This window comes from Hyperoodon ampullatus (genome assembly GCF_949752795.1).
Source record: "Hyperoodon ampullatus genome assembly, chromosome: 5".
Taxonomy (NCBI): domain Eukaryota; kingdom Metazoa; phylum Chordata; class Mammalia; order Artiodactyla; family Ziphiidae; genus Hyperoodon; species Hyperoodon ampullatus.
The window spans coordinates 46,307,383-46,323,446 of NC_136918.1; the positions used below are offsets into that span (position 1 = coordinate 46,307,383).

The following is a 16,064-nucleotide window of genomic DNA, read 5'->3' on the forward strand; positions in this document are numbered from 1 at the left end:
TAGCTTGTCTGCCTCTTGCTTTTCCTACTCCTTTAGCTATATCCTGCCTTCTTTTCCTCTGGATAAACTCATCTTTCTCCAAGAATCAGTTTCCTCAAAAATCTCCCCTCACTTACCTGGGCACTTAGGCCCTATTTCAGTGATCCTAGAATAACTTGTTCACACTCCAGTACAACACAATTGTTTTCTTTTTCATTATATAAGCTTTGTGAGGATTTGCTTTTCTATATTTTCTATATTTGCATATCCACAAACTAATGTCCAATGCAGAATAAGTAAGTCTCCATTGATATTTATTGCTGAATGACATTAAATGTGAAAGGTTAAGAGCCACTATGAAAATTTCTTACTCTAAAGTACAATCACTGACTTGGATAGAGAACTATCCTTTTATTTATGTTTTTCAGTTTACAATCACTTTCTAATTTTGTTTCATGTTTTAAAACTTTATTTAGGTATGTTATAAACTGCACGTTTAAAATGTACGGGGAATTCCCTGGCAGTCCAGTGGTTAGGACTCTGTGCTCTCACTGCTGAGGGCCTGGGTTCAATCCCTGGCTGGGGAACTAAGATCCCACAAGCCACGCAGCCAAAAAAACAAGAAAAAGTACAAGTTGATGAGTTTTGACAGAGATGTTGAATATCATCACCACCACTACCACAATCAAGATACTGACCAATTCCATCACTCTCAGAAGTTTTCTTCCTTTGGAATCATCTTTCTCTTCACTCCAATCCACAGATAACCACTGATCTGCTTTCTGTCACTAGAATTGTATATAAATGAACTGATAGAGTATGTACTCCTTGTTTTCCTTTTTGTTTTTATTTTTGTACTTTTTAAAAATCTGGATTCTTTTATGCAAAATAATAAATTTGACATTCATTCATGTTGTTACTTGTGTCACTTTTTTTTTGGCTGCCCTGTGCGGCTTGTGGGAGTTTAGTTCCCCCAACCAGGGATTGAACCTGGGCCTTCGGCAATGAGAACAGAGTCCTAACCACTGGACCGCCAGGGAATTTCCCTTGTGTCACTTTTTATTGTTGAGGAATGTTCTACTGGATGGAAATACTTTCTAATTTCTTAACATCACCACCATTAGAAAATCAGGTAAGACAATTACTATATCCCCAATGTAGAGATAATAGAGACTTATCACACTGATTTGCTTAAGACAGTTCCCATTAAAGGGGCTTTACAGGTCTGCTGACTCCCAAGTCCAGCATTTCCACCTTTTATACAGGTTTTACACAGGCTGCTAAGTGAGACTAGAGAGAAGACTATGGAGATACTCCATCCAAAGCTGCTGCTTCTCCAGCCTAGCCAAGAGCTTGGACTACTATGGGGTCCACAAGTCTCCAAGGCTACAGAGACTGATTAACAGTGAAAAGGGCATGGGCCTTGGAGTCAGATGGACTTAGATTCCAATCCTGGCTCTACTACTTACTACGTGATCCTGAACAAGTTACTGAACCTCTCTGAACTTTATATTCCTCACCAAAACACAGGGATAATACCTACCTCTCAAAGTTGTTGTGAGGTATGTAGAGCAATTATTCTTTCAACATTTATTGATGATCTATTAGGTGCTGGTCACTATTTGGAGGTTAAACCCACAGTAAGCGTTTTCACAATAAGTGTTGGATAAATGCTAGCAATTATCTGACAGGGCCACATGTTCTCCTCCACTGCATCCACAGGGATCTAGGCCCCCACCGGCAGTGTAGCTATACTCATACCAGTCCCACCAGGAAGGAGCACTACAGATCAAGAGTGATTACATTCCAGGAAGGAGGCCATTTCTTTCCCATTTCTCTACTAAGAGGAAGGTCAGGATCAAGCTTTCTTGCACCGTTCCCGCAAGGACAGCCTAGGGGTAGATGTTAACATGATCGTATCTCTCAAATAGCAGCCTCCCCAAAAGGACAAGCAGGTCATACGAGGTAAAGATGTCCATTTCATTCAGTAGCACAGAAGTCAAGTTAGGAAGAGTGGAACTAACTCTGCTGCCTCTTAAGAGAAGGGATCCTTAGTCCAAAGCCAGGGAATGATGGGCTTGAGGTGGGTGTGCGTTGGCAGGTGGGAATAGGGGGGATGTTTGGGATCTACAAGCCCCTTGGAAAGTTATTTGTAAAAGTTTAAGTAAAAATTTGCGTACATAACATCTCTTAGAAAGAAGATCCATTACATTTATCAGCTTCTCAACGGTTCATGCCTCTAAAGATGAACCACTGTTCTACGATGATTAGGAAGGAGGGGAGAAGGAAAAGGGGCTTAGTTTTTTCCATTCTTGGCAGCCTCCCTGCTAGCCCAGGCTCAGAGTTGCTACAAACAATACCCTCTCACATCCACTCCCCACCCGAGTCTGGCCTCCAGCCACAATACCCCAGAAAACAGACACAGAGGGACCTCGGGGATAAAGGTCTTTATTCAACAAAGTTATCTCACTCAGTAACAAAAGAACAGGAGGTAACAATTCCCCCAAAGGTTTGGAGCAGTGTCCACCCCTGACGGAAGGAAGCATGACCCGCTGACACATCAGCTGCAGCTCAGAGCCTCTGGTGGCCACTTAGAGATCATAGTTTGGGTTCTTCCGAAGGATAACAAAACCTTCTAGAATAGGGGTGACGGGAAGGAACTCCTCAGTGGCCAATTCTGCCCGCTCCCCGTGAGCCAGCAATACTGGGGTTGTGTGTGTCTGGAACCCTGTGATGGTCTTGGGCTTGCCGGCCTGGCCCACCACATCCACTGCCTGTGGGATGAGAAGACTGAGATAGGGACTCTGGATAGGAGTACAGCAGCAACCCAGTGCCCATTCAAGTTTCAGAGAAATGGTATCTCTGCATTCTACAAGCTCTAGAATACAGCCTGAGCCCTCCCCTCTGCTCAGCCCCTCACCTGGCCCACACGGACAGACACTGGCAATGGCCGCAGCTCCTCATCGAATGTGACCAGCATTCGGGGCTGCATGGCAGCCACCAGCCCATATAATACATAGTGCGACTTGCCTAAGATGACTAAGAGCACAGGACAAATATAGTTAGAGGCATGCCTGAACCTTGGGACCCCACTCCAGCCCTGACTCTTTAACCCCTCAGTTATACAGCTGAACCCACAACCCTCCCCTCATACACCCTACTACTGGAGATGCCACCCCCATACTCTGCCTACAGGTTGCGGACTTGATCATCAATTTCCCCCAGTCACTCAGAGGCAAAAACTGGGCTCAGTTCTTCATCTTCAAAAGAAAATCTTTATGGATCAAATCAAAAGTGTAGGAGATGAAAGTCTCAATGAGGCCCAAAGAACCTCAGGAACCCAGAGCAGCAGAGTTAACTCAGAGTCTTGCTCCTAAATTACCAAGGAGGCCCTGGTAGGGGTGCGGAGAGGGTGCCATGTGCCACCATGTAAGATTCCTGACAGGGACTCACTGTTGCGGACATCCAGGAAAGAGACAAGCACGGTGAGCAGCCCAGCCACGGCCACTTGACTCATAAGCTGCCGGTCACTGTGGTAGGGGCAGAGGGTGAGTGTGCCCTTCCCTAAATGGGTCAGGCCCTGGGGAAAAGAAAACAAAACAAAATGGAGAGAAGTGGACGTGGGGAGTCACAAGTCACATCTAAGGAGAAATCACCTAACCCGGCCACACAGAAACCTCACAGCTCGTTCACACTCTCCTTTCCAGGCCAAACTCAAGGTCCCCTTCACGAAGCGTCACATCTCCCCTCCCATCACACAGACACTTCCACTGGCACACTCACTCTAAGGAGAAGAGTTCTATTCTCTACCTGTGCCAAGCGCACCATGAAGAGGTTGTTGGGGTCCTTGGCATGATACTGGGCTAACTGGCGCAGCATCGCAGCCAGACGGGCATTATTGGTACCTGGAAATGTTAAGCATTACAAAGGCTTGAAAAAAGGGCCTCAACAACCCTTCCCCCAAGATGCTTATGATCTCTTTCTGACCAATACTCACCACTGCCCACCATGCCCATGGCAAAGATGGAGTTATAGGAAACTTCTGGGTCAGCATCATGAGAGAACTTGCTTAGGGTATCCAAGATGTTGAGTCGTGGATTTGAAACGGAGATTAAGGCCAGTGCTAAAGGCACAGCCCTTCGGAGTGTAGGCTCCCCATATCTCAGCTGGTGATAAAAGAAAGTAACAAGGGTTATTACAGAAAGCAGAAAGAATAAGCTCGGTTACAGGAACAGATGGGTAGACAGGGTCTTAATTTTTGTAGAAAGGGTACAGCAAAAAGACCATTTCTCCACCGAGAAAACCCATCAGGGAAATCTCCTGGGGAAACCCCAGGCATCAAAACTAATATACTTCAATCTTCTCCATGGGATACTCACCAGGTGGCCAAAGGTTCGTAGTGCCATCTCTGCACCAATCTCCTCCCCCATAGCAATAAGGGCAATCCCCAGCACAGCTACTCCCTGCAATTGAAGAGGCAGCAGAGCCCAATAAGCTCGGGGAACAAAAAACTCACCCCTGACTCAAGTCCCATGTAAGAAGAAAAAGCCATCCTGTGGGGCACACCCTGACCCCTCATGTATGGAACCCAGTCTCATGCTATTTCAATAGACAGTGATACCCAGAGAGACTCTAAAACAAACAAACCCACAGTTATCTTTTCTCAGAGCTTCCCTCGGAGTATGCCCAGCTGCCCACAGAACCTGATGTGCTCCCATGTCGGCAGAGGCTTCCTTCTTGTCCTTGTCCTTCTTTTCCTTTTTGTCTTTGTCTTCCTCCTTTTCCTTGGAGTCAAAGTGTTCGCTGCAAATGTGGAGCAGCTGCTGCACCTTCAGTACATTCCCAGAGCCTGGGGCAGGGTGGTAAGGGAGAGAAAGGGTAGAAATGAGAAGACACCAAGGAAAAGCTTGCTCTAGGAACAGAAGCTAAAGAATCTAAGGCAATTCAGAATGACTTAAGAAAGGAAGTCCAAGAGAGAAGTGAAGAGTCACTGAGGAAGAACAAAGACACAGACCTGCATAGGCACACACATCCACCAGTGTGTTGGCAAAACTGCGGAATGGCTCTGACACAACCTCCAGCGCGGCCAGGATGGCCTCAATGGCCTCTCCCTTCCCTAACGGAGAGATTCGAGGGGTCAGAGGACATGTACTCCCTTCCAGCACAGCCTGACTCATAAACTCTCCCTGTTGTATCCAGTTACTACTAGCCTTTTGCCCAAATAGAGAGACATCCCCTCACCTAGGTGGTTGAGGCCCAGTCCAAGAGGAAGCCAACGGGCATAAGTGTCCTTGAGCTCAGTCTCTGACTTCTCCATGATGGTCTGAAGGATAGTGGAAGTGACATCGCCATTGCAGGATCCCACTGCTATCATTCCACAGGCTAGAGCTGTCACACCTGCCACCTAGCAATAGGAAAATCGACATCAAGTTATTAAAGTAAGGTATTAAAATAGTTGTTTACCTATCTTGATTCAAGACAGCCAATTCCTACAGTCCACTGAAATCACATGAGGTAATAACCCCTTTCTGATGGTAGGTCAAAATAAGAGTAGCATCAACCATTCACTGAATACTTACTACAGGTCAGCCACTATGCCAACTCGTTTGCATACTATTAACATTTAATCCTCACAACCCCATGAAACAGGTCCTACTGTTATTCCTCTTTTATTGATGAGAAAAATGATGCCTAAGGAGACTGAGTTACGTGTCCAAGATCACATTGTTTGTAAGCAGAGGTGGCAGGATCTGAACTGAAGCCCATCTGACTAAAACCTATGCTTTTAGCCACCATATTATATTTATCCATCACTAAAATGATTCTGCACAAGTAAGAAAATTTAAAGTTGGCTCATGACTAAAACAGTGTACCACCCCAAGCTGGGTTAAGTTACTCCCCACTCTATTCTGGTACTTCCTCATGGATCCCAAGGGCTGGAACTCAATACTAAAATGTTAACTCTTGAGCCTCAGTATCTCCTGAGGCTTAGAAGCCCGATTCCAAGCAGTTTCACTGAAATGATACATATCTCTCTCTCTCACACACACTCACTCACACACAGACACACACACACACACACACACACACACACATTTTTTCACCATTTTCAGAGACCGGCAAGACTCAGAGCACCTTCCCTACTATCTCCCCTAAGTGATGAACAAACTCTACTCACCTCCATACTGGACTTGGAATCTCCCATCACAGGTAGCAGCAGTGTTAGAACATCTTCGCGATTGGAGCCAGCATAGGCCAAGCCAAGCCTGCAAAAGCCAGGGAGAGGCAGTCCCCGACACACACCCGAGGATAGGACAAGGAAGAAACAAAAAGAGGATTGGTCATTTCAACAAATAGTCACCAAGAGCCACATACTCAACAGGCACAGTGGTTCTCTTTGGCAATACAAAGGTGAAAGCACCTGATTCTGTTTTCACAGAGCTTACAGGCTAAGCACTACCAAAAGGAGAAGCAAGAAGCCTTACCCAAAGATGGAACCAAGTCTCATTGTGTTACTGTTGTGGAGGACATAGTCTGAGAGGAGTGCCAGAGCAGGGTCACACTCATTTCGGACACCAGAGTTCACAATGCCACAGGCCAGGAGGGCTCCTGACTGCAAAATGCAAATAGATTCTTCACTCGGGCTACTCTACCTTCCTCACCACAAAGGATGCAACATGGGCCTTATTATAGCACCCGCCTTAACTGGAGTTAAAAACAGGGTAGACCTTACCAGTGAAAGGGAGGTCCTGAGAGGGCTCTAGAACATGGGAGGGGATGTCTGCATTAGTGGGTTATACCCAGACCAACCTTGATATAGTCCTCAGAAGAGTACAGGTACTTGTCAATCTGGGTAAGGCCACCATCCACATCCCACAGCAGAATCATGCCAAGGGATGCAGCTGCACTCAACATTCCTATACCAAGGAAAACTCTATCAGTCTTAAAATGGCCCTGCCCTGAAAAAACTGTTATAAAGAAGCTCTCCAAAGAACTGCCTTGGGGATCTGCCATTGTAATACATGAACCTAGGAGAACAAGATTAACCAAAATTATACAAAGATAGAGTAGGAAGAGAATTATACCATGATCCTTGTTCTTGTAAAGCCATTTGTTGCCATCATCAGTCAGCAGCTTGTCCTGGCCAAAGGCTGCATTCACAAAGCCATTCACAAAAGAGGAGGCCAGGTTCATGCGGGCAGAGTCCACCTGAGAGCCACTGCCCCCAAACCCTGCAAAGGAGGGAAGGAGGAAATGAAGGTTTAGAGTAGGACAAGAAAAGAACACAGTATGACAGCTGGTCTCTGATTCTGAGCTGGCCCCTTGGAATCCTCTATCTAAAACCCCAACAGTGACCTAGGGAAAAAGTATGTGGGAATTCTGAGCTCTATAGGATAAGTATGTTGGGCCAAGCCATCACTCAATACAAGGGGCATAATTAACAATCCTCCAATCCCCACACATGGAGATATTTACTCACTGTTGTTCTCTAGGTGGGTTTTATAGATGTCATCAGGCACCTTGGGTTCCATGATGTCCAGCTGAAGAGAAGTCAGAGGATCACAACTGCTCCCCCAGTCCTCCCCTAGCTGTCCCTTCTGTTACCCCATTGAATGGCAATTCTAACCAAGGAGAGTCTAGTCAGAGGCATATCATTAGGGAAGTGAAATGCCAGGTATCATCACAACCAAAAAACCTTGTTGGAAAAGGGCAAAGAGTCTCACCTCCCGAGCTAAAGCCAAGAAGTTGCTGTTGAGCTGCACATTGGACATGATCTCTGTCAGATCCTCATACTCCTCCACATCTTCACTCAGCTCCAAAAACACCCCATGTCGGCCTAGCATGAATGCCATTTGCTTCTGTACAACCCTGTGGGAGGGAGCCATCACATCTGCTCAGCCCCCATCCACTAAGGGCACAGAAAAGCCCTTCAAGCCCTAACCAGAAACTACATGTCCCAGCACTTCATGCAAATGTCCCACCCATGAGCTTATCGCTTTGCCAACTTTTTCCTTTACATACACGTCCTTGCAGGAGGTGAAAATATCTTCTACCAGCTCCATGTCATTGAGCATCAATGCCAATCTCAGTGCTTCAGGGAAGCGACTGAACTTTCGGAACACACCCAGGGCACAACGCAGTAGGGCGGAGTTCTCAGGCTCGGGCACGTAATTCACACAACTACAAAGGTAAAAATAATAAAGCTATCAGGCATTCATTTACCCCATTTAATTCACTTACCCAACACTGAATGCCCACTACATACCAGGCAGTATACTAGTTATTGGGACTACTAAGGAGACATGCCGTCTCTGACCTCAAGAAGTTCACAGATGTTAACAAATTCACTACAGCTTGATTGCGACCTTTGAAGCAGATACTCTTGGAGAATAAAGGAGTCACAGTTGAGAAGAAGTGCTGGGGAGGGCAGGCCTGCCACCATTCCCCATCCTGCTCACTCACCTGGTGAGATAGAGGCAGACCTTTGCATATGCATTCTCATCAATGTCTTTCTCCAGCATATCCACCTGCTCAATTTCCATAAGCAGGTCGCAGGCCTCATGCTCTGCATTGTGGGCCATGTTGTAGGGGACAATCTCCTTCACCAGGGTCAGCAGTGGCTCCCGCTGCGTCTTCTCTGCATCATCCAGCTCCTGCCACTCCTTAGCCACTTCTCCTGCCAGATGCCTACGGACAGGCCCAGACTATTAGAGAAGCAGACCTTCATGGGAAGCATTTCCCTGTGGGTCAAGGAATTCACTATCTGGGAAACTCAATACACTGGTACTCCAAGACAGAACTCAGGACTGTATCTCAGAACCCCTTCAGATTCCCAAGAAGAAAAGGTCTTACCTGACGTACTCATGACCCCATGATGCCAATTCCTCCTGGGAGCCCACTAGACGATATTTGAGGCACTCACGCTCCCCGCTCATGGTCATGGCCAAAACAGAGATGATGTCAGCGGCAAAACGCTATAAAGAAACCAGTCCTTTGAAGTCAAATCCAGGGTAAGGGGAATGTTACATTATGGAATCAAGATCACTGTCACTACCCCCAAAATTAAATGTTAATTATATCACCAGCCTCCATACTAAAAACTTAAAACATGTTATATCAGCTAAGCCTCATAATAATCCTAAGGTTAGTGTTGCAATCTCCCTTTTGAACCAACATGACTGAAGGGTGATAACAAGTGGAGAGTGGAGAAAAATGGAGACTCTGAATTTTATTCCAATTGTAATAATAAACTATTAAAAGGTTTTAAGCAGAAAAGATTCACACTCTAGAAAAGATCACTATGGCTGCTGTATGAAAGACAAACTGTGTAGGAGGTCGCAGACAAAAGGAAGAGGGTCAGTTAGGAGGCTGCTGCAGTAGTTCTGGTGAGAACTGAAAACTTGGATTAGGGTTGTGCCAATAGGCAAGAAAGTTATGAACTGGGAATATATTTTAGAGGTAAAACAAATGAAGGTGCATGTGATAAAAAGAAAAAAAAATTAAGGTTAAAAGTAAGTTAATAATAAATCATGATAATAAAATCCTAAGGTCCAACATAAATGACAGAAACACTGTCCTTTCTGAAGACAGTCTTCCTGTCAGCTCTTATGTGACCATTTCGATTATGATGAGCACTGTTTTGTTGTTTTAATTTTTTAATTTAATTTAATTTTTATTTATTTATTTTTGGTTGCATCGGGTCTCTGTTGCTGTGCATGGGCTTTCTCTAGTTGTGGCGAGCGGGGGCTATTCTTTGTTGTGGTGCATGGGTTTCTCACTGCGGTGGCTTCTCTTGTTGTGGAGCACGGGCTCTAGGCGTGCAGGCTTCAGTAGTTGTGGCACGTGGGCTCTAGGCGCGCGGGCTTCAGTAGTTGTGGCACACGGGCTTAGTTGCTCCGTGGCATGTGAGATCTTCCCAGACCAGGGCTCAAACCCCTGTCCCCTGCACTGGCAGGTGGATTCTTAACCACTGCGCCACCAGGGAAGTCCCGGGCACTGTTCAACTAGCTCAGATCTCAGGTCTATCAGGCTTCCTGAGATTCACCATGAGCCCCATGGTCTAGAAGAAAAGGAATTCCTAAACTAGGTCTCCACCAGCTTCTGCAATAGTTTTACCTTATTCTCCCCAGGGGTCATGTTCTCATAGATCTCCTTCAGTTTGCCATAGTGTGGACGCAGAAATTTGAGAGGCTTGGGCACTGAAGTCATGGAAGTTGTAGAAGAACGAATCTGCCTCCGCAGTTCCTCCAGGGCTGGTCGGTACAGGGCCGTGTCCTTCTCCTGATCAGGAGATGTTAGGGCTCAGACAAAAGGAGTCTCATACCTTAAGCCATAATACATAAGTGTTCAACAACCTCCTAGGAAAGTAACTAACTGTGTCTTATCCATCTGTGATTGCCCAACTCCCTGCACACGCACTGCCTGACACAAAAACAAATGTCCCAGGTTAAGAGTTCAAGAACTGCTTCTCCCACGAAACAAAGCTACAAAATCTTTCAATTATCTTTTTTTATTCCCCTTCCTCACAACATGGTTGTAATATGACTCCAAAATACAGTCTCTCTTTCCCTATACCTCATATAGGAGTTGTTGCCCCAAGTGGAATAAAGAAAACAAGTGGGAAAGATCCATATATGCACCGGCTCTTGTTAACATCGTGACTCACCCCCAATCGTTCCACGAGCATCTCCAGTTCATCCTGAAGTTGTTTGTCCTCCTCAGACTGGAGGGTTGGGGGAAGAAGCTCATCAAGACAAGGAATCTCAAACACATCCTCCTCCCATTCACCCTGGGGCAGGTGGAGAGTGAGCCTGCCTCCTTAGGAAGGACCAGATGAGACAAGGAAAGAGAGAGGGAATGGGAAGCCCTGGTGGGAAGGCAGCCTGGCTTCTGGGCCAGGCTCTGCTTGAACGCCGTTCTGAAAAACGAGGGTGACAATGACCCGCCCGGGCCCACCTCACGAGTCGGTGGTGAGGACTAGTAGGGGCGGCGGCGGTGACAGCGCGGAATGGAGGATGAGGGGCAGAGAGGCGGGTGCCGGGAGCCCCGAGGGTCGCCCCATCCGCCCTCTCCCGGGCGCGGCGGGGCCATTGGGAGTCGGGCCCGAGGCCTGCGGAGCCGCCGTGACTCAGCCCGCGGCCTCCTCCGCCGGCTCCCGGGGCCGCGCCTCACCAGCTCCTGCTCTTTGTCCTTGTCTCCGGCATCCCGCCGTTCCTTGCCGCTCGGCTTCTCATCCCCGCCGCCGGGGGACGTCACTGGGGGCTGCTGGGGCTGCAGCGGTGCCTTCTCCCGGCCACCCTCCTCCATCGCCGCCGCCACTGCCGGCCCGTTGCGCGCGCACCGCCCCGTTTCCCAGATGTCCTCGCGCGCGTGGCCCACGGCGCCCCTCCTTCTCCAGAGCCCGCCTGCGACCGGAAACGCCGCGGCAACCCACCCACCCCCGCGGCCTGGGAGTTCCATCCCTCGGACCTCGCCCTCCGAAACCGCACGAAAACTCCAATTCCCAGCTTCCCGCGTGCCATAGGCACCTCCCCGGTTCGGACCTGGAGTTTCCTGAACGCCGTCTGGGGTTGGGGGCGCCAGCTGCAGTAGGAGTTGAGCTGGCTGCGAGCCGAGACCGCCCCTCGGTTCCCCCAAAGCAGTGTGAATACTACACCCCAGTGACACCCCCGTTAGCCGCGTGGTGGGACAAACGGAAGAGATTCTTGAAATCCTGGACGCTCGATTGCCGTCTTTGTGAAGCCTGTGTAATCTATGTTTAGCCCCACACTACTGTGGCATATTCACCTCCCCAGCTGAAGAATAGTGCTCTACTATTACCATAAGGATGTGGATACCATCTTAAATCCACCTGCGGAGCCAGATGGAGTAGAAATGAATACATCAAGCCCTATACCCTAATGCGAAGTTCTGGAGCTAAAAACGGGACATAAGGTCTTTGTCCTCAGTGTGTCTTTTGGTCTTCCTCTCCCTCTTACGACTTAGAGGGGATGTGACCGACACTTTATGCCAGGACTTATTTTAAATTATATATATTGTTCGCACAACTTTTTGAGTTTGGTAGGATTGTGTCCATTTTACAGCGGAAATCATATAGTAAGTAGTAGAATCAGGGTATGAATCTCGATCTTTGAGTCTCCCAAGTTCTTGAGTGTTTCAGGCAAACCTCACAGTTCTTCTGATCGGGCTCTGTGTATATATCTTGAAGGTGAGAAAAGAGGAAGTAATTCTTCTCCCCTTCATCTGGTGGGAACACTCACCATTTGGCCTGGAGTCTTATTTTATGGGTCCTGAGGCATTAAAGAATGCAAAAAACGTTTGCTTAAAAAAACAAACCACCTGTCACAGCACAGTTAGCATTGAATGAATGTTGGCTAAACATCTGTATAGGTATTGATGTAAGGGTCTGATGCCCATTTTAAAACTTGTTGCTCTTTTCCACTCAGTGTTTGGATTCTGGGGATGACCTTCCACTTGCATCACCGGTGATGGCCCCAGCCCTAGTCTACTGACAGAAATTGGATGGTCTATAGCTGGTGTGCCTACTCTGTTTTCTGGCTTCGTGATGTCCATACTTTGTCATGCTTTCTTCGGTCATCTGTAGAGGTATTTCTCCTAAATCTCTCCTATTTCCATGACTTCTTTCTATCCGATCTCAGATTTTGTCTTTTATACCAGTCACATCCCCACCAGTACCTTAGAGGAGACAGGGTGATGTTGTGGCATAAAGCACGGGCTACTAACAGCTGGTGACTCCAGGTGAAGAGTAAACGAATGTCTGTGTACTATGTTTCAACATTTTTGTAGGTTTAAAATACAAAGTTGGCAAAGTTTGTAAAATAAAAAGTTGGGGGTGGGTGGGAGAACATAAGCTTTAGAGAGGACAGACCCGGTATTTAAAACCAAATTCTGCCCTTCACCAGCTGTGATATTTGGGCAAGCTTCCTAACCTCTCTCAGCTTGGTTTCTTCTTCTATGAAATGAGAGTAATAAAGTATCTCCCTCAGAAGTTTTTATGAGAATAAAGACAGTGTATATAAAGTGCTTAGCAAGTGCCTGGCAACTGGAGAGGAGGCAGTTAGCATTTTCCAGCTTCCTCAGATTTGCAGGGCTGCCCCTTGCTCCCCACCTCCAAACACTCAAGCCCCAAACCTCTCTGGCCAAATGCAGATGTCTGGCAATTATTCTCAAGGCCTTATGATAACATTGATATCCTGCCTCAAGCTTCATTTCAGTCAAATTGCTCTCCCAGAAGCACTCTTTCCTACCATTTGGCCAGACTCCCAGCCTTGTGACCAAATTGCTCTCCAATCAGGGGACAGCCCATCACCCGTCCCTTCCTACCACCTTCCTTCAAATTGCACCCACTGGCCAGCCATGCTTCCCCCAAACGTACGGCCTGAGCTATAGAGCTACACATTTTATGGATGGTTCTACTCATCTGAGAATCATTTGACCCAAAGCGTCACTTATGTAATACCAGAAATGCTTCAGGCCGGACACAGCATTGCACTGTTTCCACTGGGTTGCTACTTTCTTTGTGTGATACTTTTCAAAATCAGATTGCATTGGGGCCCTTTTACTGTTAATTCCCAGGACTGAAAGAAGTTGTTACAACCCCCTTTTTTATAACTACTGTTACAACTTCCCTTCTTCAGGCTCTCACCTCTCATTATGCCCCTTTCATCTACCTCCTTCTGATCACCCTAAACATTTCACCATTTCTGAACATGCCCTGCCCCTTCAAGCTGGATCAGTCTTTTCTTGTTGCTGTTCTTTCTGTATGGAATGCCCTTCACTGTTTTTGGCTAGCAAATTCTCCCATTCTCTGTACTCCAGCTCAGTATCACCTGTGTAGGAAGCCTTTCCTGTTCTGTCTTTCAAGTTATTAATTTCTTCCCTGTGCTCCTACAATGCTTGATACATACCTCTCCCTCCCTCCACTCTGAGCTCTTAGAGGACAGGAACTGTGTCTTACTCAACTTTGTGCCCCTAGCACCCAATCTGATACCTGGCTTGTGGTAGGCCTTGACAAATATTTGTTGAATAAATGGCTTTGCATTCAACTTCAGGTCATCTTTGTTTATAATAATAGCCCATTGGGAGCTCTCTTTGGAGCCCAGAGTTCAGCACTGGGAAACTGTCAGGAGTCTACATTTGTGACTCATGATAGGTCTACTGAAACTGTGCTTATTTTATGGAGACTCTCTTCCAACTTGACATTTTGAGAGCACTTCCAAGTGTGAAATCATATTGTTTGGCATATGTTACCGTATTGTGCATGGGAATTAGTCAAACTTCCAATGGGATAGTGTAGGGTATGGCCCAGCACCTTACTAATAACTATTCTCATGTGTCCACCCAGGAGCACCATGCATTATTCCCCCTTCTGCTTTAACACATCAGAGCATATTGCAGATGCATATTTATCAGCTTGGCAGGCTACTAAGGGTGAAGGTTACATCTGTCACTTGATGTTCACCTTGCCTTGCCCATGGAACCAAGCACCTGCAGAGTGCTCAACAAACAGTGCCACCTGGCTTAATTTCAGGTCAACATGTGCTTAGGTTTCCCGCAGCTGCATGGTTGTTGCAGGTACCTGGCCCGGGTGAGATGGGAGCCATGAAAGTGCACCTGCTGGTAATGGCCTCACTTGGAAGCATGATAAAATTGCCCAGAAGAGGCAGATGTATATGCTTGAGTCTAAATTCTGCCATGGCTTAGCAGACTAAATGGTGGTGATTAAGAACATCTGAATTCCAAATCTGAGGCTCTGAGTTCCAAATTTGACTTTAATGCAATCTTGGCTGACACTGGAAGTTATGTCATCTTTTTCCTTAGTTTCGCCACTTGTAAGATAGAGACAATGATAGGACCTCCTTATAAGTTGTGGGAATTTAATGAGGTGATGTTTTTAAAGTGCTTAGCACAGGCTTAAGCAAAAAAAAAAAAAAAAAAAAAAAAGGAACTTGGTAAATGAGGGCTGCCCATCATCATCACCATCATCATGATCATTATTTGACACTTGGACCTTTGCAAATATGGAGTTTTAATGCCACAGTGGCCAACTGGTCAGGATCCCAAGCTGGCCTCTGAAATCAGGTGTCAAGGGAAGGGCAGGGCTTTGTGATACCAAGCCTATCTCCTCTATCATTACACTGACATTATAAATCTCATACTCTGTGCAACACCCAAACTTCACAAGCCATTTCTTAATATTTCTTTGGGTTCTGGAACTTGCTAAGCCCTTGAATTCACTTCTTAAAACATTAAAGCTGATCTAGTCCTCAGAGATCATCTCATCCAACCCACTTATTTTACAGACTGCTAAGGTTACTGAGATCTGAAGAGGGGATAAGCCATGCCTGGTGTCACAGCTGGGGGATGGCAGAACTGGGGCCAGAACCAGATTTCCAGACGTGATGGCCCTCCTCTTTCCAATACACTTTGCCACCCCTCCTAGAGTTTTGCACTCAGAGCAGAGACTCAAGCCATGCTTTCCCTTGGTCTTAGAGTTCCCAAGGCCACTTTTCCTTTTTCTTAGTAGCCAGCAATTTCCTTCCCTTGGTGAGCAGCCACAGTTCCAAGTAACTTGACAGAGACCCACATACAGCTCTTTATGGGGACAGTCTGATGCTGGGACAGGATACAGACTGTGGGACATGTGCTGGTGCCATCACCCAGGAACCAGTGACCCCAGCAGCAATCACTGACAAAGCTTCACTCTTACTCCTCCAAACTTAATAAACCCACACCTACTTACACCTTGGGGAACACTGCATTTTAAAGAGAACTGAGACTGGGCTCTTTCCACTGCTTTGCTCTGGTTCTCATTTTACAGATAAAGAAACTGAGGCTTGTAGAGGTTAGGGAACCGGCTCAAGCTCACACAGCTGTCAGAGCTTCAATTTCAATCCAGGTCTCTGACTGCAGTGAAGTGTTTACAGTTAGACCTGTAAAATGGAAACTGGAGCACTTATAAAACATGTTGCTGCGAGGATCAGGCGAGCTTATGAAGGTGAAAGTGCCAACAGAAGAAGAGTCACCTGAGGGAGGGAATCATCTTATTCCTCTGTCACCAGTGC

General features: G+C 46.7%; 1 protein-coding gene across 1 annotated transcript; it reads right to left on the reverse strand.

Annotated features, from left to right (window-relative positions):
* Positions 1–2,411: 2,411 nt before the first annotated feature.
* PSMD2 (proteasome 26S subunit ubiquitin receptor, non-ATPase 2) lies at positions 2,412–11,286 on the reverse strand (the record flags this gene model as incomplete). The annotated part of the gene is made up of 21 exons (XM_079704685.1): positions 2,412–2,753; positions 2,900–3,018; positions 3,433–3,559; positions 3,790–3,884; positions 3,977–4,145; positions 4,359–4,442; positions 4,683–4,828; positions 4,994–5,095; positions 5,221–5,383; positions 6,158–6,245; positions 6,465–6,592; positions 6,790–6,896; positions 7,065–7,211; positions 7,460–7,520; positions 7,704–7,848; positions 8,002–8,160; positions 8,443–8,667; positions 8,833–8,954; positions 10,096–10,260; positions 10,646–10,702; positions 11,152–11,286. The coding sequence occupies 21 exons, from the start codon at positions 11,284–11,286 to the stop codon at positions 2,571–2,573; spliced, it is 2,727 nt and encodes a 908-aa protein (XP_079560811.1). The 3' UTR covers positions 2,412–2,570.
* Between the last annotated feature and the right edge of the window lie 4,778 nt (positions 11,287–16,064).